This window comes from Orycteropus afer, unplaced genomic scaffold, assembly GCF_000298275.1.
Source record: "Orycteropus afer afer isolate SDZICR_OR568_19922 unplaced genomic scaffold, OryAfe1.0 scaffold00051, whole genome shotgun sequence".
NCBI lineage: Eukaryota > Metazoa > Chordata > Mammalia > Tubulidentata > Orycteropodidae > Orycteropus > Orycteropus afer.
The window spans coordinates 5,479,933-5,504,946 of record NW_006921638.1 but is presented as its reverse complement, the minus strand read 5'-3'; the positions used below and the strand labels follow the sequence as shown (position 1 = coordinate 5,504,946).

Genomic DNA, 25,014 nt, shown 5'->3' with positions numbered 1-25,014 from the left:
TTTAAATTAAAAAACTCACTGCCATCAAGCCGGACCCAACTCATAGCGAACCCTCTTGGGGTTTCTTAGGCGGTATCACTACCGAAGTAGATTGCCCAACGTTCCTTCCGAGGAGTGGCTGGTGGGTTTGAACCGCCAGCCTTCTGGTTAGCGGTCAAATGTCTTAGGCACTATGCTACCAGAGCTCTCGAAGTTTAAATTGTAGCTGGTAAATTCTGACATTTGTTTGAATAAATGTTCAAGGTATGAGAAACTGTATAAACTTAAGATGAAGTAATTTTTTTTTACTTCTTTTAAATTAAAAAATATTAATGTACAGATACAGTTTAATGTAATATACTTTTAAAAGAAAACTTACAATGATAAAATACCTTAATTCCTAACATTTGTATGTTATTGTTGTTAGTTACCAATTTCCAACTCATGGTGACCCTAAGTGTGTAGAGTAGAACTGCTCTATAGGGTTTTCCAGGCCATGACCTTTCAGAAGCAGATCGTCGGTCCTGCTCCCAAGGCATCTCTGAGTGGGTTCAAACCACCAATCTTTGGCTGGTGGTCAAGCGCACCACGCAGGGATTCCTAACGTTACAGTTAAATTGTGTTTATAATTTATGGTGTTGTTGTTGTGCGTAGTCTTTTCAGAGTAGCAGTTTGCCTGTCACAATTTTTAAAAAATTCATGTGGTTGTAATTTCACTTTGATTTGAACTTTATGCACGAGCCTAAAAATTAAAACTTGAAAAATAATTATTTGTAATTAAGTCTAATCTTGTCCATTTAACTAGTATGTAAGGTAGTTATTGTTGTTGTTGTTGTTGTTATGTGCTGTCAAGTCGGACCCGACTCATAGCTACCCTTCCTTGGGTTTCCGAGGCAGTATCACTACAGAAGTAGGATTGCCCAACCTTCCTTCTGAGAAGTGGCTGGTGGGTTTGAACCACCAGCCTTCTGGTTAGCAGTCAAGTGCCTTAGCCACTATGCTACCAGAGCTCCCAAGGTAGTTATTAGTATTTAAAAATGTCTTGTATATCACAGAGCTGTTAAATAGGACTCAGAGTTGCTTTTTCTGTAAGCTATACCACTGACATGTTTAACCATGAGAGATTTATCCTTATTATATATTTTTACATTGAACCACAAATTAAAATTTTTCAAAGTTATTTACCAATTTTTTGACAGAGGAAAAAATGAAGATACTTCATGCTCTCTGTGGGAAGCTACTGACTCTAGTTTCTACAAGGGATTTCATTGAAGACTATGTTGATATATTACGACAGGCAAAGCAGGAGTTTCGAGAGTTAAAAGCAGAACAACATCGAAAAGAGAGGGAAGAAGCAGCTGCCAGGTAAGAATATTTAGTCTGTCATGCTAATAAGAGCTATTTATTTAACAACAAAACTACATTGTGCTATAATGTGGTTTCACATTGTGCTGTAATGTGGCATTGGCTCATGCTGGTGTTTGATGGCTTAACTAAGAAGTTATAAATTCATGTATTCCAATGTTCATTGCAACACTAGTCACAATAGCCAAAAGATGGAAATGGCAGGTGAGTGGATAAACAAACCATGATGTACACCCACTCCTTGCTTACTGACTTGATGAGATTCCAAAGACTGGATTGTTATGCAAAAATCAGCATTATATGAAAATGTAGGATGACCACATCACCTCACCCCTTTACCTGTGAAAATCCTGCTGGGCCCCTGCTGAGGTCACTTGCCATCAGTGCCTACCCCTTCCCCATGTTGCCCCAGGAGAGCTCAACCCCTACTACCATGCACAGGGGAGGGCCACTCAGTCTTCCAAAGCCAAGGTGGCCCAAATGCCACCCCACTCCCTGTCCCTGGGGTTCTTTCCCTCTCCTGCTCTCACCATATTTTCAGGATGAGTGGCTCCAGCTCATCCCCTCAAGAGTTCCCAAACATTCTTTTGATGGCTTTATTGAGGACAAAGGGCTCTGTCTTCAGGCAGGAGGGTCTGGATACCACAGGGGGATGCACACTTCCTGCCCCACCAGCCCCTTCCCAAGCATCCCTTGGCTCTTTTTGGGGACCCTGTGTCCCCATGAAAATTGACAATCCATAGCTTCCTCTGAGGTAATGACATTCAGCCCTGGCCTCTGTCCTTGACCTTAAACTGCAGCTGCCACTTGCTTATCACCCACTGACCCCACTTCAACCCCAGGTAGCCTACCCCACCTTCACCTATGCCCACCAGGAGGAAGTTTCAAGGATAGTATGGGGCTGCACAGGTACCAGTCAGCTGACGTGGTCTCAGGTCCTGGACACAGTACTCAAGTATCCTGTGTCAGGGATCCTTCTACCACAGCCCCGCCTGCCCCTACTACTCCTCAGGGCTGGGAGCTGGGAGCTGGGACCAGACCAGAGTCCCATTTCCTCCCAGGTCCCAAAGGTGTTCTACCTACAGAACACTGGCTACCACTGCCCCAGTTCCAGGCCCCTTTGTCCTCAAGGAGGACTGTAGGAGATCATACCCTCTCTCCTGGGCAGTGAAATACTGTGCAATGCAATCTTCCTTTCTATATGCACATAGGATCTGCCAATCAGGGACCTCATCAGGGAGCTCAACAATCGTTACTGCCAGACATGCATTGTTAATGCACGAAAGAGTGAAATAGTAGATTTTTTTACTATTGTAAATGCAAAATGGCAGATGATGAGTTTGTCGATAAGTGAAGAGTCGGTATATATTTATATAATGGAAATGAAGTCTTGGTACATACTACAACATGAATGAACCTTAAAACATTATGCTGAGTGAAATTAGTCACAAAAAGACACATACTGTATGATTCCATTTACACGAAATATCTAGTACAGACAAATGTATAGAGACCAAAGTTTATTACAGGTTACCCAGAAGGGTTGAGAAGGAGGGGGGTAAAAGTCATTGTTTAGGGGCACTGAGCTTCTATTAAGGGTAATAGAAAAATTTAGGAACAGACAGTGGTGTTATTTCCACAACATGATGAACATAATTAGTGTCAGTGAATTGTACATTTGAAAAATGTTAAAATGGCAAATACTTTGTTTTATGTGTTTATTTACTAAAGAAAATCTAGGGGAAAGTTAGGAATTGATTACTACTATATTATGGCTTTGTGATGATGTCTGGAGCACTTTCCATAACTTTATACTAAAATGTCCATGCATCAAATAGTCAGCAATATCCTCATTCTTAATTTTTAGAATTCGTAAAAGAAAGGAAGAAAAACTTAAGGAGCAAGAACAAAAACTGAAAGAGAAACTAGAAAAACTAAAGGAAGACAAGCGAAGAAATTCAACTGCAGATGTATCTGTCGGGTATGGTTTAAATTACACTGCGTATCTGGCTTTATTTATTCATGTTAACATACATAAAGAATAAAGTCAGGCACCTTGAACTCTAAAATACTTTCAAAATTTTAGAAAAGCAGTCTTCAATTAAACCAAACTCATATCCATCTAGTAAATCTAGACTCATAGTGACCCCTGTTGGTTTTCCAAAGCAGTAAATCTTTATGGAAATAGATTGCCCTGTCCTCCTTTCACGGAGCGGCTGGTAGGTTTGAACTGCCAACTTTTTGGCTAGCAGTCTAATGCCTTAGGCACTATGCCACCAGAGTTCCTTTCTATAGGTACATAGTAATTGTTAGTGAACCTGTGGAATTGATACTGATTATGACAATCTTCAGAACCAATCTCTCCTGGAAGAAGTACATCCAGAATGCTCCTTACAGGCAAGAAGGGCCTGACTTCATCTTACCTACTTCGGTCATGTTGTCAAAAGGAACCAGTTCCTGGGGAAGAGTATATAGTATGCTTGGTAGAGTCAGCAAAAAAAGGGGAAAACCCTCAACGAGGTGGATTGACACAGTGGGTGCAATAAAGGGCTCAATGAAAGCAAGGATTGTGAGGATGGTGTTGGACTGGGCAATGTTTCATTCTGCTGTACGTACGGTCTCTATGTATATGGAAGCTGACCTAATGGCACCTAACAACAACAAAATGACATTTTTTGAATGTATATGTGTTATGTTAAAGAAATTTTGTTTCATGCTACTTTTAAGGAATCCAGAACTCTTTCCCATAGTATTAACGTTGTTGTTGTGTTGTTATGTGCCGTCGAGTCAGAAGTAGGATTGCCCAACCTTCCTTCCAAGGAGTGGCTGGTGGGTTTGAACCGCCAGCCTTCTGGTTAGCAGTCAAGTGCTTTAGCCACTATGCTACCAGAGCTCCCAGTATTAACATTATAAATTATAATTTTCTAACAAAAGTTCAATAGGCTATTTTCAACCAGTAATTTAATAGCATTAATTTAATAATATTGATAGTTTATCTCCCCCAACAGTAACACCACCATCCCAGGTATATACACTGTGTTTCACAGAATTCCTCTGGGCCTTACTGATTAAGGATGAGATTGGAGGTCTTGATAGAGGGTATAGGGCAGAAGCTTAACTAATTTAGTGACTGCCTAAATATTTTATTGCATTTTGAAATATTTGGACTGGGAGAGTTGGCTATGAAAACAAGTAGGATGTTTTTCCACACTGGTAGATGGAAAACCATATTCAAATTTAACAGAAATAATCTTTGCAGAAATTCTATAATGAAGGGTCCAGAAATAGCAGTATTCCAAAATTAGTATATTGACATTTGATTATACATGCATGTAAAATACCTAATAAATTTTAAGATCATAGGTCACAAGGTTGAAACAGCTATATTATCTGAGTCCCTGGGTGGGGCAAATGGTTAAGTGCCCAACTGTTAACCAAAAGGTTAGCAGGTGGAACCTTCCCAGAAGCACCTCAGGAGATAGGCCTGGCAGTTGGCTTCTGAACGGTCACAGTTTTGAAAGCTATGAAGCTGTTCTACTCTGCACATAATGGGGGGTTGCCATGAGTTGGAATCAACTTAATGGTAACTAACAGCAACATATCTTGTATGTTCAGCAGCAATACTTTTAAAAATCGAATTTGATACCTTAGGAAAAAATAATAGATATGACACCTAAAGCACAACCAACCAAAGACAAAATATTTCAATTGAATGGCATCAAAATTAAAAACTTTGGCTTCAAAGGACATATCAAGAAACTAAGACAACCCAGTAAATGGGAGAAAATATTTGAAAATCAGATCTAATATGAATATAGTATCCAGAATATATAAAGAAGTCCTAAAACGCAATAAAAGGACAGATAACCAAACAAACAAACAAAAATGAGCAAGGGATTTAATTAGACATTTCTTCAAAGAAGATATACAAATGGCCAATTAAAAAAAAAAAAAAAAACACTGCAATCAAGTCAATTCTAACTTGTTTGCTATCCTAAAGGACAGAATAGAACTGTCCATAGGGTTTCTAAGGTTATAAATCTTTACAAAATTACACTGTCACATCTTTGTCCCACAGGGTAGCCTGGTGTGTTTGAACCACTGACTTTTCAGTTACTGCCAAGCACTTTAACCACTATGCCACCAGAGCTCCTTTCATATGACCAATAAGCACATAAAAATATGCTCAATCTCATTGTCTTTAGGAAAATACAAAAGTCAAAACCCAATGAGCTACTTCAAACCCACCAAAAAAGATGCCTATAATTTAAAAAGGCAGTAACACATGTTGGCAAGAAAGTGGAGAAATTGGAAATCTCATACATTGCTGGTGATAATGTGAAATGGTCCAGCTGTTTAAAAAAATTTGGCAGTTTTTCAAACAGTTAAACCATATGTTCATGTGACCTAGCAGTTCTACTCCTGCATGTATGTATACCCAAGAGAAATGAAAACACATACTCACAATATTTGTACACAAATGTTTATAGCAACATTATTTATAGTAGCCAAAAGTAGAAATAACCTAAATATCCATTAGCAGATGAATGGATAAACAAAATGTTGTATCCATAAAGCAGAATATTAATCAGCAATAAAATAGAATGATGTTCTGATAACATACTGTAACATAGATGACCTTAAAAATATAATGCTAACTGAATGAAGCCAGATACAAAAGGTCACATATTACATGATTCTGTTTCTATGAAATATATAGAATAGGGAAAACCATAGAAACAGAATGTAATTTAGTGGTTGCGTAAGGCCAGGAGAAAGGTGCTCTGGAAGAGCGTGGTGAAGATATTCAGCTGCTAACCAGAAGGTCGATGGTTTAAACCTACCAGCCACTCCTGGGAAAAGGATGAGGCAGTCTGCTTCCACAAAGAGTTACAGCCAGGAAACCCTGCGTGGCAGTTCTGTTCATCCTGTGTAGTCACTGTGACTTGGAATCAACTCAGTGGCAGTTAGTTTGGTTTTTGGTGTTTAAGGTCATGGGAAGGAGTAGTGAATGGGAAGTGACTGCTAGTGGGTATGTAGTTTCATTTTAGGTTGATGAAAATGTACTAAAATATTTAAATGACACTTCCTCAAATAAGCTTTTCTTCATTCTGAGACTAGAGATTTGGTTCTCATTAAATGTACCTTGAACTTCCCTTTTTTAGTACTTTACTACATATTTTAATTTTATCATGGTTTATGCAATTACCATGATAATCTGTTTTCTCTACCAGACCATAAACCCTGTGTCATCAGGGATTGTGTCCATATTGTTCATTACTTCCTAAGCATTAGGAAAAATATAAAAAACCACTGCCATCAAGTCAATTCCAACTCATAGTGAGCCTATAGGACAGAGTAGGACTGTCCCATAGGGTTTCCAAGGCTGTAAATCTTTATGGAAGCAGACTGCCTCATTTCTCTCCCACAGAGCAGCTGGTGGGTTCAAACCATTGACCTTTTGGTTAACAGGCCAATGCTTTAACCACAGCACTACCAGAGCTCCTCTTCCTAAGTATAATGCCTGGTATTTCATAGTCAGACAATAAATATTTGATGAATAAATTATATTTTGGTTAATTAATGTAATCTTCTTATCCTTAAGGGAAGAAGAAAAAGAATATTTTGACACTAGCACTGAGAGCAAAGAAATAGAGCAAAAGGAACTAGATCAAGATATGGTCACTGAAGATGAAGACGACCCAGGATCACATAAAAGAAGCAGAAGGGGTACTACTGAAATGTCTTTAGTGCATGTTTGTTCATTTTTCATTATAAGGCATTGCTCAGCTATTCCATCTATGATTCCAGGGCATGCTTTTAGGTTTTTTAAATGCCTAATTCACAGCAGTGATAAGTTTTTTAAATGGTGAACATTTTGTTATCAATGGCGTTAGGAAGTCATATTTGTGCATTTATGATAAGATCTTTATCACAGAATTTCTGTTACTTTTGAGTAGGGGTTAGTAAACTCTTACAGCTTGTGAGCCAAACATTGCCCACCAGTTGTTTTTGTACAACCCATAAACTAAAAATGTATTTTATATTTTTGAATGGTTGGGGAAAAAAATCAAAAGAAAATATTTGCTGGCATATGAAAATGATAAGAAATTCAATATATATTTTTTTAAACTTTTGTGATTTGGGTGAAAGTTTACAGAGCAAATTTGTTTTCCATTCAACAGTTCATACACATTTTGTTTCATGACTCAAATATCTTTTGTTCATAAATAAAGTCATTGAATACAGCTGTACTTGTTCATTTACATATCTATGGCTGCTTTTGCACCACAGTGCAAAATTGATTAGTTATGGTGAGTCCATATGGCCCACAAAGCCTGAAGTAATAACTACCTGGCTTTTTACAGAAGTTTGCTGACCCCTGCTTTACAGGAAGGACTGAATGAATGTTGCAGGATAACTAACTCTGCCATACTCTCCATTATAGAGATCACAGATTTTGTGTGGACCTTAAATTTGTGTATTCATTATTTAGTAACATAGTAATTTGAGATCGCTTTGTATCTTAAATTTTTTTTTAATGAAAATTAAAAATATGATGATGATAGGTGTTATTTCAGTTATAGGGAAAAGGGCACAAAATGGATTTAAAGAATTTACAAGGCAAGAAGAGACCAACTGTGTAACAATAGAGCCTTTTACTGCTGTTGAGGAAGAAGCTTTGAAACAGGAACACTGTCGAAAAGAGAAAGAACTCTTAGAGAAAATTCAGAGTGCCATAGCCTGTACCAATATCTTTCCTTTGGGCCGTGACCGCATGTATAGGCGATACTGGATTTTCCCTTCTATTCCTGGATTGTTCATTGAAGAGGATTATTCTGGCCTCACTGAAGATATGCTGTTGCCTCGCCCTTCATCATTTCAGAACAATGCACAGTCTCATGAGTCTCAGGTATCCACTAAAACTGAAGAGTCTGAATCTACCTCCACCATTGAGCAAGGTCCATGTAATGACTCTGTGCGGCTGCCAAAACCAGTGCATAAGCCAAATCGATGGTGCTTTTATAGTTCTTGTGAACAGCTAGACCAGCTTATCGAAGCTCTTAATTCTAGAGGATATAGAGAAAGTGCCTTAAAGGAAACTTTATTACAAGAGAAAAGCAGAATATGTGCACAGCTAGCTCATTTTTCTGAAGAGAAATTTCATTTTTCAGGTAAATATTCACTGAAAATTGTTTTCCTTATTTTTCTCCCTGTGGTCTGTGGTCAGGAGTCCCTGAGTGGCATAAATGGTTATATGCCTTCAGCTACTAACTGAAAAGTTGGCAGTTCAAACCCACCCAGGGGTGCCTTGGAAGTTAGGCCTGGAGATCATAAAGTGAAATTCTGCCCTGCACACATAGGGTCACCATGAGGCTAAATTGACTCAGTGGTAGCTAACAAGAAGTGTCTGGTCATTGAAGATTTACCATTTCTTTCAAACTATTAGATATATTTAAAACACTTTATCTTTCTTTGGACCATGCTCTCAAAGTTTGCAAGTTAGAGTTTGGGAATATATTTCTTTATAGAAACAAGGTTCTCTAGATTCTGTGTTGAGTTCTGTTTGCATTCTGAGGGATACATCTGACAGTGTGAGGAGATACATACTCTTCCTGATCTCCTGATTCTTTGATTAGTAGACTCTGAATGCCCAAAGCTGTAAGGCTACCATCAGTTTTGGTAGTGTGATAGTGAACGGGGTTACTTATTAAGGGTTTTGGCTAGGGGTCCAGGAATAAGTTTAGAGATCACTTCTTTGGAAATGGGCCATAAGGACAGATCCAGTAGCAGCATTTCCCACTTGATGTCTGGTCCATTGATAAGAGAAAGCGGTAAGGCATTTTTAGGTGTAAATTTTTATATTACTAAATCACATTTTCTAGAGAAATGCTTAAATGTAGGGGCTTATCATGACTGCTTTATTTTTTATTTATTTTAAAATGTTATTTCTTATCTACACCAAATGAAATTGATGAGTTGAAACTTCATAGGACTTCACTTTTTGTTGGAGGGGAACACTTGAGGTTTTACAAAGTGCTTTTATAATCATTATCTCAGCATCATAACAGTCATGTGAGGTAACTGTATTTTTTAATAGGAAAATCATAATAAAGGTATTTGATTATTATTTCAGACAAATCTCAAACTGATAGCAAACCTGTGTGTAGTCGGGGAAGATCTTCCAGTTCATATGATACATCGCAGATGTCTGCAGAAAGGCAGCTTGAGTTGAGGCTTAGAGATTTTCTTTTGGACATTGAAGACAGAATCTACCAAGGAACATTAGGGGCAGTCAAGGTTTGTACCTGCTTAATTTGCTTGGTTCAGAATTTTGGTTGTATTTTTTCTATAGAGGCAGGCATATGTATTTTAAATAAAAACCAAGGAATGATTTTTTTTTTTAATTTTTAAAATTTAAGTTTATTCCTCTGTATTAAAATGTTATATATGGATAGAAATCTTTTTAAAATATACTATATGACTCTGTGCTTTCTTAGGCGGAATTGAATGAACATAATTGACCTTTTTAATATTAATCTCTAAGTAATTCATACTTGATCTGTGTGTTCTGTTCATTTTATTGCTATCTCACATTTTTGCTACTATCAGATAACCAATCTTAAAATTGCTTATGATTTCTCTTTATAGATTTTGAGTAAGGTTTTAAAGCTTTTATCTACAAGTGAGTGAATTCCATATTGTCCAATTAGTAACCTTATTTTTAGATTCCTTTTTTGTTCTTAGTCTGCTCTAGAATTCTAGAAAATCAGCTCTAGAATGAATTTTTCATATGTTCATTGAACCTAATAATACCTCTTAGGAGCAACATATACCATTTTTTTTTTAGGGTTAGTAAATTTGGATTTATTTACAGGTTACAGATCGACACATCTGGAGATCAGCCTTAGAAAGTGGACGGTATGAGCTGTTAAGTGAGGAAAACAAGGAAAATGGGATCATTAAAACTGTGAATGAAGATATAGAAGAGATGGAAATCGATTCACAAGCAAAGGTCATAGTGAAAGACAGGTAACCATTTTCCCCCCACTTATTTATAAGTCTTTTTAGAGTATGTTTCTTTATTTAAGTATATGTCTTTATCTTAAAAAACTGTTTTAAAAACTTAATGTGAGGCTTTAATATTTGTAACCACTGTAACCACTGAAATGATGATTTTCTAAACCTCAGAATCTCTCTTACTCTACTTCATCCTAAGGGAGCCTAAAACTCAGTAGGATAATGATAGTTTTTTGAGGGTTTGCTTTTTAGTAAGGTTTTAAACCTTTTTATTAATTTCAGAAAGTAACTTTATATTATCCATTTTTCTCCTCTGTAGGAAAACTTAACTAAATTGTGGTAGACTTAAATATTTAAACTTAATCAGAATCTGTATCTGAAGATAGTTTTACTTTTTCAGGGTTGTTTTGAATTATATATCCCATTAAGGAGTTTATAATTTAGTGGTGTAGAGGCATTAAGCTAGCAATTGTAAAACAGGGTAAGGGCTCCAATAGAAATGAATATAGAATGCATACTACCATGGAAGACAGTGAAGAAAGTGCTAGAGGAAGTAAATGTGATGCTAAGACCTGACGGTAGAAAAAATATAATAAGCCTGGGAGGGAAGACCATGCCCTGTGCAAAGGTTTTGAGTGAAAGGGTTTGCAGCTTTAAATGATCATTTCAGCTGCAGTGTGATTTACCACAGAGGAAGCAAAATTGGAGGCTAGTGAACTAGTTAGAATGTAGTCATAGTGTCCTACTCAGTAAAGCTTGAAGCAAAAGAAAATAGAGATAAGCTGAGACGCTTAGCCGTTTAGACCCATTACAATTTCACCTCCCTAAAACCTTTCCCCAAAGACTTGCCTCATCCACCTTCCTTCCTCCAAATATTTGGCCTTCTGTCTTCCTATATGAATATTTTCCCTTCTGTCTTTCTACTTTATTCATACTTAGTTTAGCTCTTCATTCATATATTTATCTTCTTTCCTTACTAGCTTCTGAGAGCTCCTTGAGATTGAGAGGAAACTTTCTTACACAGGTGCATTTGAATGAATTAGTAGGTTCAAGTTTCACCTAATAGTTTAATATCATAAACTTTTTATGGTTTTGATTGCAGACTTTTGGGGATAAAAACAGAAACTCCAAGTACCGTCTCAACTAGTGCAAGTACACCGCAGTCAGTGAGCAACGTGGTTCATTATCTGGCAATGGCACTGTTTCAAATAGAGCAGGGCATTGAGAGGCGTTTTCTAAAATCTCCACTTGGTAAGGATCTGTTTTTATTTCAAAATATTACTATTATGTCTTAAATAGTTTTGAAATTGCCCTTTAATTAATAGTATTTTGTTGACCATCATAAACTAATTGTCTTCATTTGGCGTTTATAAAAACAAAGTAGAAATAACTTCAGGTTGTGTATTCATTTAAAAATAGGAGTTCTTTCATTGAGATTTGTTTTTTTAAGAACTGCATAAGTACCATTTTTCAAAATTCATTCTAGATTTTTTTTTGCAGGCATTTGCTATGTCAACCTCATAGTTTGTGTTCTAAACATTTTTTGTTTGTTCCTTAAATGCCTGTAGTTCATTCACTAAATGCTTACAGGATGTGCTTAGACCTTCCTTGTTGTGTTGAGAAAGAAATGCCAATTTTTTTTTAACAAGTTGCTTTTATATATGTAACATTTTCTATCTCTATTGTGAAGAGTTTTCAAAAGATAGATTACCAAAACTATGACTATCCAGATCTTGAATAATTAAATAACAATGCATAAAAGGTTTTGGTTTTTTTTTAAAACAGTCATCTAAAATAAAACCCCAAAGAAGCAACTTAAATGCCCACCAGTAGGAGTATGGTTTAATAACATAGGTCACTAACCTGAGCACTTTATGTCGTTGTTAGTTGCCACAGTCATTTCCGACTCATGGCAACCGCACATTTTTAGAATAGAACTGCATTTCTTAGGGTTCTCGAGGCTGTGACCTTTCAGAGGAAGATCACCAGGCCTTACTTCCTTGGTGCCTCCAGGTTGGCTTAAACTGCCAGTCTTTCGGCCAGTAATTGAATGTTTAACCATTTGTGCCACCCCAGGACTCCAAGCACTGTGTGCTGTTACTGTGTGCCATCGAGTTCATTCCAACTTACAGCAACCCTATAGGACAGGGTAGAACTGCCCCATAGGGTTTCCTAAGCTGAAATCTTCATGGGAACAGATTCCCAGGTCTTTTCTCTTACAGAGCAGCTAGTAGGTTCTGTCAGAAGCCAAGAGCTTAACCATTGCCAGCAGGGCTCCTTGTGACAAAGGCTATATTGTTGTTGTTATTGTTATGTGCTGTGGAGTCGGACCGACTCATAGTGACCCCTCCTTGGGTTTCTGAGGCAGTATCACTACGGATAGTAGATTGCCCCACCTTCCTTCTGAGGAGTGGCTGGTGGGTTTGAACTGCCAGCCTTCTGGTTAACAGTCAAGTGCCTTAGGCACTATGCTACCAGAACGCTATATAGTAAGAGCTAAATCAGAAATACCAACTGTTAAAGGGAACATAGCTAAGGAAATAAATGCTCAAAAAGAGAGCTCTTTGAGATTGTTAAGATAATAGAAATGTACTATAGTATCACGTTTCGCAACTTAAGAAATTAGTAGGCTATTAATAATTAATCCATGAACCTAATCCTCATGTCTTTTGGGAAAACAGGTGTTTCACATACAAATCAACTTTGATGTCATAACTACCCCTACTTTCCTGTTGTCTTTATGAGGTGCTGAATTTATAAACTACCTCAATAGTGGTATACTAAAGAATTTTTTTTCAGGCTATATCTTTCTGGACTCATTGGAAAACAACTTTTAAACTTAATTCCTTAAATAATTACTTGAATATTAACCTTGTTGAATAGTAAGAACATAAGAACATACATAGTTTTCATAAACAGATTATGCAATCTGAGCAATTTTGTAGTATTGTGAACATATTTTTGTAAAATGACTATTTTTATTTTTAAGTTTGTGGCCATTATCTCATTCATGCTTTAAGTCTATTTATATCTTTATTAACTGACAATTGTACCATGACTTTAATAACTCACATTTTACATTGAAAGTACCATATGTGAGATATAAAATACATATGATCACAGCTCACAGAGATATTATTAGAGTTGGTATTTACTGTATCACTCTTCTTTATTTCCCAGTCTTAAAATTCTTAGTTTGTTCTTTGTCAAAATCAAATTAGGTGTACGAGGGATCTCTCTGTATTTTTTACAACTGCATCAGAATCTACAGTTCTTTGCATTAAAATTTCAGTTAAAAGGTATTTATAAATCATACAGCTCTTTGAAATGTAAAATACTGCTTCTCATTAACCTTAGAATCTTCCAAGGGTAAGGAAAAAAACACAATTCTGCTGATTTTCCATTTCTGTAATTGCAAGCCTTTTTTCTCTTGAATTTATAAACAACTTTGATTGCAATTTTCTTGTCTGGTGGTGTCAAGTCCATTCCAACTCATAGCAACCATATGTACAACAAAACAAGTCTTAGTTCTGTTGTATGTATAACAGAACCAGTTTTCATTCAGAACGAACAGGTTTTCATTCTGTTGTATATAGGGTCACTATGAGTTGGAATGACTAAACAGCACCTAAGAATAACAACAAAATTGCCATCAAAGGTGTTTATAGGTTCAAGAGAAAAAAATAAAATTGATTGTTCACTGTGTCTGTATTTTCATCTATGCCTTTTATTAAATATTTAAACAAAGGTAAAAAGTTAACACCGGGAGATGTTATAGCTTGTAACTACCAAAAAAATAAGAACCGACCCACTGTCATTGAGTCAATTCCAACTCACAGTTACCCCCACTGGATTTCCAATGCTGTAAATCTTGATGGATATAGATTCCCTCATCTTCCTCCTGTGGAGCAGCTGGTAGGTTTGAACCATCAACCTTCTGGTTACAGCCAAATGTATTACCCACTATGCCACCAAAGCTCCTTATATCTATTAGGTGATAGGAAAACTGAGAATCAACAGTGTTCCTTTATGGTGGTTTGTATATAGCAATGTTAAAGAACAATCATTTCCCATGAGAGAAATAAAAGAAATTATTTTAAGATTTTGAAAACTAAGTAAAAAAAAGTTCAACTTGTCTCACTTACATTGGTAGTAAATGTTGGTCAAAGTCATTGATGTTGATCATTTGTAATATGGGTGTTACCATCTACCACTGCCATCTAAAAAGCTAATAGAACAGCTGACATATAGCTCTGTTTTGTTTTCAAGCCTTTGGAAGGTCTATTTTGAATAAAACAATGGGAGATAGTGGTGTCTCTGGGGGGTTAAGATAGTCTAAATATTTGGAGTAAGGTAATCAAGAATATCTTTGGAAGACAAGAGGATGTTCCACTATGTGAATGTGAACTACAATACATATTGGTAATTTTTTATCAGATAATTTTCAACATAGCACATTAAGCATTATATATATTTTCCTAGCTTTGGGTTATTTCCGTTTCTTGAAAAATGAATAAACAGAAATTCTAATTACTTTCTACTTTCCCTGACATATCCCCTTTATTTTTAGTAACTAATCACATTGGTAAAACTAGGATTCTTAAATTTGTGGAAGACAACATTTCAGTTAATTAGATAAGGTAAAATATGTGAGAATTGTTTCTTTAGGTTAATAATTTCATCATTTATAAAGGCATGGTTATGGTTAAACCCTTAAGCTATGAAAAAATGTTTAAACTAACTTTATTAATTTGAAATTAGGTAACACTGAAATAAATAAAGATCAAAAGGGAGATAGAAAGAAAAAGGACAAGAAAAAGAGAGAGGACGATCAATCTAGTATGAGAGATGGTAAATTTTTAACTTTTCAAAGAAATGTATCTTTTGTCTTTTTAAAGAATTACGATTTTATTATCTGTATTGTTGAATACTGATTTGCATATTTAGCTTTTAAAGGGGAACCTTGGATTTAATTTTTTAGAAGAGAATGGAATTGGGGACAAGCTTAAAAAACAGTATTATCTAACTAAAGTTTTCCTTTGTATATTTCACACCTCAGCTAACCAAATTCCTTTACCTGGAGTACAAAAAGTAGACATTGATGAATGTTAATATACTTAAAAAACTCACTGCCGTCAATTTGGATCCAACACATAGCGACCCGTCCTTGGGTTTCTGAGGTGGTATCACTACGGAAGTAGATTGTCCAGCCTTCCTTCTGAGAAGTGGCTGGTGGTTTGAACTGCCAGCCTTCTGGTTAGCAGTCAAATACCTTAGGCACTATGCCACCAGAGCTCTCTTAATATACTTAGCTGTGAGTAAAAAGAATGAACACCAAAGGAATTTATGTTTACTTATTTTGCATCTACTATTTATATACCCCCCCTTTTTTGGGGGGGTTGCTTTTATAGTGTAAGGAAACTTACAGGGCAGAAATTCTCCATATTTTGTCCCCTAGAGAAGCCTATCTGCCATGATCACATGCATTACTACATACAGGCCATGGAAAGTATGAAATTGCCCAGTGTAGTATTTGACAATGAAACTCTACCGTTATTCTACATTAGTAAAATCCTTTTAAATTAGTGATCTCTTAAAAGAATTTATCCATGTTAGCTTAATGGAAGAAAAAGAGAAACAAGACATTTTCTGCCACTGAGAGATGTATAAGAGAGTTGAAGCAGCAGCAAAGTTTAAGATAAGAAAACAATTATAGAAAAGCAGAGTCAGTTGTATATACTGTTTTTATCCTTATTTCAGTGCCATATGAAAATAGAAAAATGTGAGCATCCATTATGGACTAGAACATTTAGAAGTGTGGGTGGGATAAGAATTGGACCTTAAAGTACCATCAGTGTAATTTCTTAAAACATCTGTTTGACCAAAACCCAGAGTGTTTCAATAACCTTTGAGTTGAAACCATTCAAACGGACTTCTAAGTTTTTCATAATTTGTCCTTTTCTTTTACTCTTCATTGACCTTTGCAACCTTATGTCTTGCCATTACCAACAAGAACACCCTTGACGTATCCAGAAAGATTTCTTTGTGACCTTTGAACCTAGAAATTTTTGTTGCCTCCTTCCCTGGAAGTCCTAGAACTTTTCATGAAGCCTTATATGAAAAAAATAAGATAGGTAGAAAGTGCAAATTAAGAGGGCAGAAATAAATCTCATGCATCTAAATGGACTGCATTCTCCAATTAAAAGTTAGAGATTGTCAGATTGGATTAAATACAAAATCTACAAAAGCTTCATCTTAAAAACATAAAAAGGAAAAATAATGTCTGGGCTGCATTCTAATATTTTTCCTCATTTTGTCAGAAGAACCACTTAACACATCCATTGTGTTTTCCATCCATCATTTTACACATGACATATGGTCAAATGACTAAATTTTTTAGCTCAGAAGACAAAAGGATAATGTTAATGGCGGGGCTTCAGATATTTCTATATAAACATCAGTACTGAAAATCTCTTTTTGGGAGTTTTATTTACCTCAATTTTTAAATATCTTAGAGCTAAAAGATAATAGTTGGCTTTTAAGCATGGTTGATTTTTATTAATAACATTATTGAGGTACAATTCAGATACCATAAACTTAACCCTTTTAATTAGTACAATTCAGTGGCTTTTAGTACAATCACATTATGAAACCATCACCACTGTCTAGTTTCACAGTATTTTCATAATCCCCAAAAGAAATCTAGTATATCATTATTTAAATGAGAGAGTAGTCCATGTTTTATCTGAAAATGAAGAAGTAACAAATGAATAATATCTGACTTGAACAATACGTAGCCAGTTTTCTAATTAGATAAAGATTTGATACAAAGACTGGATTGAAATCATACTGCCTAAATTATTAATTCTCTTAAGTATTGAAAATCCCCAACCATTTCCTTTATAGATTTAAGTAATTCCTTATGTCATAAACTAGATGTAGCTTAGCAAATATTTTGCTCTGAGGTGGTTTCCAGTATCAGCAGTCTTCGTGTTAAATATTAGAAGAACTATAAAATCTAAACTACCAAGAAAATAGTTTTCAGAGATGTCTAGGGTTTACCAAGAAACTTTAATTATTTTCCTTTTCATTTAAGATGCCAGTGATAGTGGGCGTTCTTATAAAACAGTCCTGGACCGTTGGAGAGAGTCTCTCCTTTCTTCTGCTAGTCTATCCCAAGTCTTTCTTCACCTCTCCACCTTGGATCGTAGTGTCATATGGTCTAAATCTATACTGAATGCTCGCTGCAAGATATGCCGAAAAAAGGGTGATGCTGAAAGCATGGTACTTTGTGATGGCTGTGACCGAGGTCATCATACCTATTGTGTTCGACCAAAGCTCAAGGTATTTTTTACTTCTTCTGATACTCAGATTAAAATTGAGATGCTGAGATTTTAAGTGATAGATGATTAGTGATCACTTATGTGATTTGTCAGACTGTTCCTGAAGGAGATTGGTTTTGTCCAGAATGTCGGCCAAAGCAGCGTTCTAGACGACTCTCCTCTAGACAGAGACCATCTTTGGAAAGTGATGAAGAGATGGAAGACCATATGGAAGGTGAAGATGATGAAGTTGATGATGATGAAGAAGAGAGTCAAAGTGAGGAGGAAGAGTATGGGGTAGAACAAGATGAATATGACTCTCAAGAAGAAGAAGAAATCAGGTAAGTCTGAATATGCAATAAAATGAATTAAGTCTTAACTAGACAGTCTTAACTATTCAATACAAATGGAATACTTGGAGTCAGTAATTTGTTTAAATGATATATAATATAATGAACTAGAGTTACTCTTACTTCATCTTTTACAAACAATTGTAATTATTTCCAAGGGAGTATAGTACCTATGTGAGCTTAGTCAAATAACAGAATCTGGTGTGAATTCGTGTTTGGACAGGAATGCTAGCTTAGATCCATATCAGGGTTGATTTTACTTATGTTTATTCATAAAGTAGCAAATACACAGTACAAAAGATATTCATGAGATAAAGATGAGTTCAGCTTCCCATTGACTCTCTGGCTTTCTTAAAGAGGTAAATCCAAATAATGATGATCTTGCTTGTCCACAGAGAAAGTATACAACAGGAAGCACACTGTATTTTCATATTCCTACCATATCAGCACCCAAAAACAACTTCCACACTATGATATAACCATGTATTCTGCAATGTAGCAACTATGTTACCCAGACTTAATGAGTTTGAACAAGCCTGGATGTTCCTGCTATGGCAGCAATGGGATAGTCTCCCCTTATTTGTTCCTTCATTTCAGGGATGAGATGATTTTCATTTATATCTGCTGGGAGTTTTCTGTCAGCAGGCCTGACCATAGCCAATTATCCCAGAACAAGTTACAGTGTTCTCTTCATTCTCACTGCCACCCTTTTTTCATGTATTTTTAAACATTTGAACTACATTCACGTGAAATAAGGAAAATGAATGTCAAGCAAGGGCATCTTAGAAATACTATAGTTTAAAGAGAATAAAGAGAGGACCACCCCATACAATACCAACAAGCAAGAGCCATCTTCCCTATAGCTTGTGAGGGCAGTATTGTGTTGAGCATAAAAATGAAAAAGCATTTGGAAAATTATTGCAAATATTCTGTGTAACCTGGAAGTCCAAGTATGAGGGGAGATGGATAAAAAGAGACTGATTGAGGTTGTTTCATTCTTGTCCACAAGTTAAAGGCAGTTAAAAGATTGAACCTAGTTTTGTATTTTACAGTAAGAATTCGAAGACAAAGAGGTTCTTGGCTTGGTATTCAGGAACCATAGGTTCAAGCTCTACTGCAGTGGCAATCATTGGCTGAAACTGTGGGTTACCTCATTGGTAATGAAAAGTGATGGTCATCTGTAGCAGAAGGAGACAAGTTTTTTAAGCACTTTAAGATTATTAGTTCCTTACCCTTATAGTTGTTTTCAACATGACTGACTAGGTCCAACCATCATTAGTGGTTCTTCTAAGGATGTTAGTTAGTTTATCATAATTTAGTGCTTGATTTTCATGATGATATCCTGGGGTTATCAAGAAAATATTAATATTCTCTTTATAATTAAAAGAAATATGTAGAAGCACATTTTAGATTTTAATTGGATGAAAAATTGTTGGCTCTAAGTGAAAAGAATTGGGTATAGGATAAGTCTTAGTAATATAGAAAAGTAATTTATGTTGAACTCATTGGATCTATGGTAGAACAAGGAGAACAGAAGTAATAATATGTTCACCATTGCGCTGTACAATAATTGTGTTTTCTAATACTTACAGCCAACCAAAACGAGGAAGACCACAAGTTAATCTGCCAATTAAAACAAGAGGGAGACTTAACTCTTCTTTCTCAAGCCGTGGCCAGCGGCACAATCCTGGGAGATACATGTCAAGGAGTCAGCAGAATACACCCAAAACAATTGTTTCCTCTAAGACTACTTCTACTGGTAGAAGCTTAAGAAAGATCAAATCTGCTCCTCCTACAGGAACTAAATCTTTAAGAATTGCCAGTCGCACTACTCGCCAGAGTCATGGCCCACTGCAAACAGATGTATTTGTAGAACTACTTAGTCCTCATAGAAAACGCAGAAGCAAGAAAAGTGTTACTGATACACCAGAAAATAGTCCCAACTTCCCTAACTTCAGAGTCATTGCCACAAAGTCAAGTGAACCGTCAAGATCTTTAAACGTTGATCCACATCTTTCTCTCCAAGATAGTGAATCCAGAAGAAGAGGCAGAAAAAGACAGTGTACAGGTATAAAGAAGTCTAATTTCAACTATTTCTTACATAGGAAAATTTAAGAATTTGGAAAGACTTAATGATGAGATACTTAGGATCATTTACACAGAGGATCAGATACACAGAGTAATAGGAGCAATCTGTCATGAAGCGTAATATTCATTGTTGTTGGGTGCCTTCAAGTAGATTCCCTCTCATAGTGACTTCATGTGACAGAGTAGAACTGCTCCATAGGGATTTTTAGGCTATAATCTTTATGGGAGCAGATCACCAGGACTTCCCCCTGAGAAGTCTCTGTACTAGTATAGCAGAAAAATGCAAACAGTGTTCTGGTTTTAATCGAGCTGTTTGGCTGATTTTTTTACCATTCTCCATATAATACATTGTAAATCATTTCATTCCCTTCCATCTTTGCCTCCCTCAAAACATACATCATCTAGACAAGCTACATTAGGTTATTTGGTAGAGTTCCCATCCCATATGATCTACTTAAAAAAATTTTTTTTTTTTTGCGGGGGGAGAGTGGGTAGGGGTAGAGGTTGTAATACCTTTAGAGGATAATCACCAGCTAGAGTCTCTCTGTGTGGCACAAACTGTTAACATCCTTGGTTGCTGACTGAGAGCTTGGTGGTTCAGGTGTACCCAGAGGTTCCTCAGAAAAAAGGCCTGATAATCTACTTCTGAAAAACTTAGCCATTGAAAACTTGATGGAGCGTAGTTCTACTCTGATGCACGTGAGCTCACCATGAGTTGGAATCAACTTCATGACAACTGGTTTTGGCTTAGTATTTTAAATTTCTGATAATTACTATTTATAGTAATCTTACCTCTTTATCCACTCTTTATCTCTTCAGTCTTACCTCTTCTTTAAAAAAGTCAGTAGTAATAAAGCTTAGTTATTTCACAAAAATGTACAATTCAGTAACATCGATATTGATGATATTGATCAATGATTTGCAACCATCGCCTGTATCCTTTGCCAGATTTTCCATCACCATTAACAGATACTCAGTGCTGCTTAAACAGTGATTCTCCCTCCTCTCCCCCTCCCTTCTGCTTACCCCTCATAACCACTAATAAACTTTGTTCTCTATGTATTTGCCTATTCTAGATATTTCATGTAAGTGGGATCATATAGTATTTGAAATACAGAATTGGAAATTTTTAAGGTCAAAAAGGAAGTAATAATTGATTCAGACGTTTGTATTTCTCAGAAAGTAAGCTCAGTTTGATCACATCTCAGTGTATAAAGTATCTCTTTTCTGTTTGGTTTGTATTTACATGCTCAGTTTAGCATGTGGTGATAATTTCCTTTGTTTTCACCTGAAATGCTTTAATTATTTTCTCAGAATCATCCCCTGTAACACTGAATCGAAGGAGTTCAGGTCGACAGGGAGGAGTTCATGAATTGTCAGCTTTTGAACAGCTTATTGTTGAATTGGTACGGCATGATGACAGTTGGCCTTTTTTGAAACTGGTTTCTAAAATTCAGGTAATATTATTAGACTTTATAAGATGTATCTGATTTAGTTCACATGACAACTTTGAAGTAGTCCAAATTTTATTTACTGTCTACTTAAAAAAAAAAAAAAAAAAAAAACTTGGAAGGTTGGTTCCTTTATTGGAAAAAATAAGATTATACAGCATAGTCTCCCCAGTCCCTTCTAATCCTGTGATTGATTTTTATAAATGATGAGTGTGTTGAAATAACCTCAATGTTTTTATTCTGTGTAATGAATGTTAATTAATAGAGTTATTATCTAATAACTTGGAGTGACATTAATGGTATGTATGTTATGTAAATGGTATTTAAATTACATAAAACAGTGGATCTCCAACTTCCGCAAGCATCAGAATTACCTGAAGGGCTTGTTAAAATGCAGATTGCTGGGCCCTACTCCAGAGTTTCTGATTCACTGGCTCTGTGATGATAACCAACCACTTACATTTCTGACAAGTCCTCATATGATGCTGACAATGCTGGTCCAGAGGCCACACTCTGAGTAAGTTAAGTACTCTTGTATTAGATAACAAGGATGGCTATCCTAGCTTAAAAACCAAACCAAACTCACTGCCGTCAAGTCATTCCCGACTCATAGGACCCCTCCTTGGGTTTCCAAGGTGGTATCTCTACAGAAATAGATTGCCCAGTCCTTTCTTCTGAGGAGTGGCTGGTGAGTTTGAACCACCAGCCTTCTGGTTAGCAGTCAAATGCCTTAGGCACTGTGCCACCAGAGCTCCCAGCTAAGAGATATGAAATGATGATGCTATACTTATTTATTTATGTATGGTAGAATATGGTGTGTATAACAGAAATAGAAAGTCTGTGGCACTACAATAGAAGTTATAATGGTGTTATAGAAGTAAAGGAGATTGATTTGAGCTTTTCAGAGGAGGGGAATAACAGGAATTGGCAAGTTTTTTTATGGAAGAACTATTTGGACTGGTGCTAAAAAGGCAAGGAGGCCACATCTCCTGACCTCCTGTAACCCCACAAGAGGCAGACAGAATCACTATCAGCAGCCCAAGGCTTATCTCTGTGAGGCCAGACATGCCACCTTCCTCCAGCCCTTCCTCCCAAAGCACGTACCACCTCTCCTCCTGGGTTCAATAATTCACTCCAGTGGCCACACAGAACCCACAGATTACAGAATTTATTAGGGAAGCACCAGGCTACAATTCAAGTTCAGAAAAAAAATACTCAGTCTCTCTCCCAGCCCACTGTCCCTCAGCCAACAGTCTCTCACAGTCTCTCTCTCGGCAGTGCGTGTCCCTTGGTGTCTCATTCAGCAATGCATGTCTCTTGTATCTCTTTCCCAGCAGCATGCGTCTCAGGAGCACGTGTTTCTTTCAGCAGCACATCTTCCTCAACCAGCTGTCAGAAAGAGAGTTCTGCCTCTAGGAGGCCTACTTTTGAGGTCAGCAGAGTGGCCAAACCAACCAATCATAATATCAGAGTTCTAAGCACCTGAGAGAGAGTGAGCCTCCCAGAACATTGTGTTGTGCCACACCCAACAGAAATACCCCAGGTGGATAACATTTACAATCAGGAGCTCCTCAGTTGCTCATTCCACCACTGAGTTTACAAAGACTTATGGGTAGAAAAGCCACACTGAGTAATTTACTACACCCCCACTGGTCATTGAAGAAAAGTAGAATTTCAAAACTGAGAAATGGAATAAGTTCATTGCAGGAAAAAGAATATAGAGAATAGCAGATAATTTGACTGAAGCATAGAATGTATTAGAGAAATTCAGACAACTAGATTATGAAGAGCCTCACTTGCCAGTGTGTGGGTGGAGGTTTTTGAATGAAAGAGTGACTCAATTCTGCTTTGAAATTTATTGTAAACCATTTAATTGGTTAAATATATACCATAGATTCAAATCATAATAAGGAATCTCCTATAAATTAAACACTTAAACGCATCAAAAGACTTCTCCAAAGAGTGAAAAAGAGAATCTAACAGACTGGGAAAAAAATTTTGGCAACAACATAAATAAAATCTCCAGTAGCATCCTATACTACTTCCATAGTGATACTGCCTCAGCAACCTAAGGAAGGGTCGCTATGAGTCAGGTCCAACTCGACGGCACATAACAACAACAACATAAAATTTATAGGAAACATCAATAAGTCAACAACAATAAGACAAACGGTCCAATTTTAAAATGGGCAAAGGATATGAATAGACACTTCAAAGACATTCAGGCTGCTAACAAATACATGAAGAGATGCTAGTGATCATTGCTGAGTGGGGTGATGCAAATGAAAACAACAAGGAGATATCCTCTAACCGTGGCAATAATAGTAATGATCAAAAAAAAAAAAAAAAAACTGGTGATGGTGTGGAGAGACTGGAACTCACATTCTAGAGAAATAAGAGCCATGACATGAATAGTTATATGCACACCTATACATCATAGCATTATCACAGTGTTATTCCTAATAGCAACAAAATAAAAACCTAAGTGCCCATCAAGAGATGAATGGATAAACAAACAATGGTACATATACACAATGGCATATAGTACACAACGTTAAAGAATGACAATGATTCCGCTAAACATGTCACAACATGGCTGAACCTGGAGGACATTATGCTGAGTGAAATAAGTCAATCACAAAAGGAAAAATATGAGACCACAATTATAAAAAGTTAAAGGTTACACACAGAAAGAAACATTCTTTGATGGTTACTGGGGATGGGAGGGAAAGAGAAAAGAAATCACTAACTAGATAGCAGACACGTATTAACTTGGGTGAAGGGAAAGGCAGTACACAGTAAGGGAGAGTTTAGCAAAAGGTGATCAAAGCAAAGAAGACACTTGTTATGTGCCATCAAGTCGTCTCCAACTCATGCAACCTTATGTACAACAGAACAAAACACTGCCTGGTCCTATGCCAACCTCACAAATCCTACTGTACCTGAGCCCATCTCTGCAGCCACCATATGAATCCATCTTGTTGAGGGCCTTCCTCTCTTTTGTTGACCCTCCACTTTACCAAGCATGACATCCTTTTCCAGAGAATGGTCCTTCTGACAACATAACCAAAGTAGGTGAGATGAAGTCTGGCCATTCTTGCTTCCAAGGAGCATTCCAGCTGCACTTCTTCCAAGACAGATTAGTTCTTTTAGCAGTCCATGGTACTTTTAACATTCTTTGCCAGCACCACAACACAAAAGCATCAACTTTTCTTCAGTCTTCCTTATTCAGTGTCCAGCTCTCACATGCATATGAGGTGATTGAAAATACTATGGCTTGGGTTAGGTGCATCTTGGTCTTCAAGGAGATATCTTTGATCTTTTTTTAAAAAAAAAATTTTATTTGGATTTGGGTGAAGATTTACAGAGTAAATTCACTTTTCATACAGCAGTTCACATACACCTTGTCTCATGTCATTGACCAAAATTTACAATGCA

General features: G+C 36.6%; 1 protein-coding gene across 1 annotated transcript in view; it reads left to right on the top strand.

Annotated features, from left to right (window-relative positions):
* Window positions 1-25,014, top strand: part of BAZ1A (bromodomain adjacent to zinc finger domain 1A) — a 140,892-nt gene that overhangs the window by 104,295 nt on the left and 11,583 nt on the right. Inside the window, 11 exon segments of the mRNA XM_007938586.2 lie at window positions 1,179-1,344; window positions 3,212-3,325; window positions 6,950-7,074; window positions 7,932-8,519; window positions 9,482-9,645; window positions 10,223-10,377; window positions 11,468-11,616; window positions 17,462-17,709; window positions 17,802-18,028; window positions 19,630-20,105; window positions 21,440-21,582. Coding sequence (XP_007936777.1) covers window positions 1,179-1,344; window positions 3,212-3,325; window positions 6,950-7,074; window positions 7,932-8,519; window positions 9,482-9,645; window positions 10,223-10,377; window positions 11,468-11,616; window positions 17,462-17,709; window positions 17,802-18,028; window positions 19,630-20,105; window positions 21,440-21,582 — 2,555 coding nt within the window.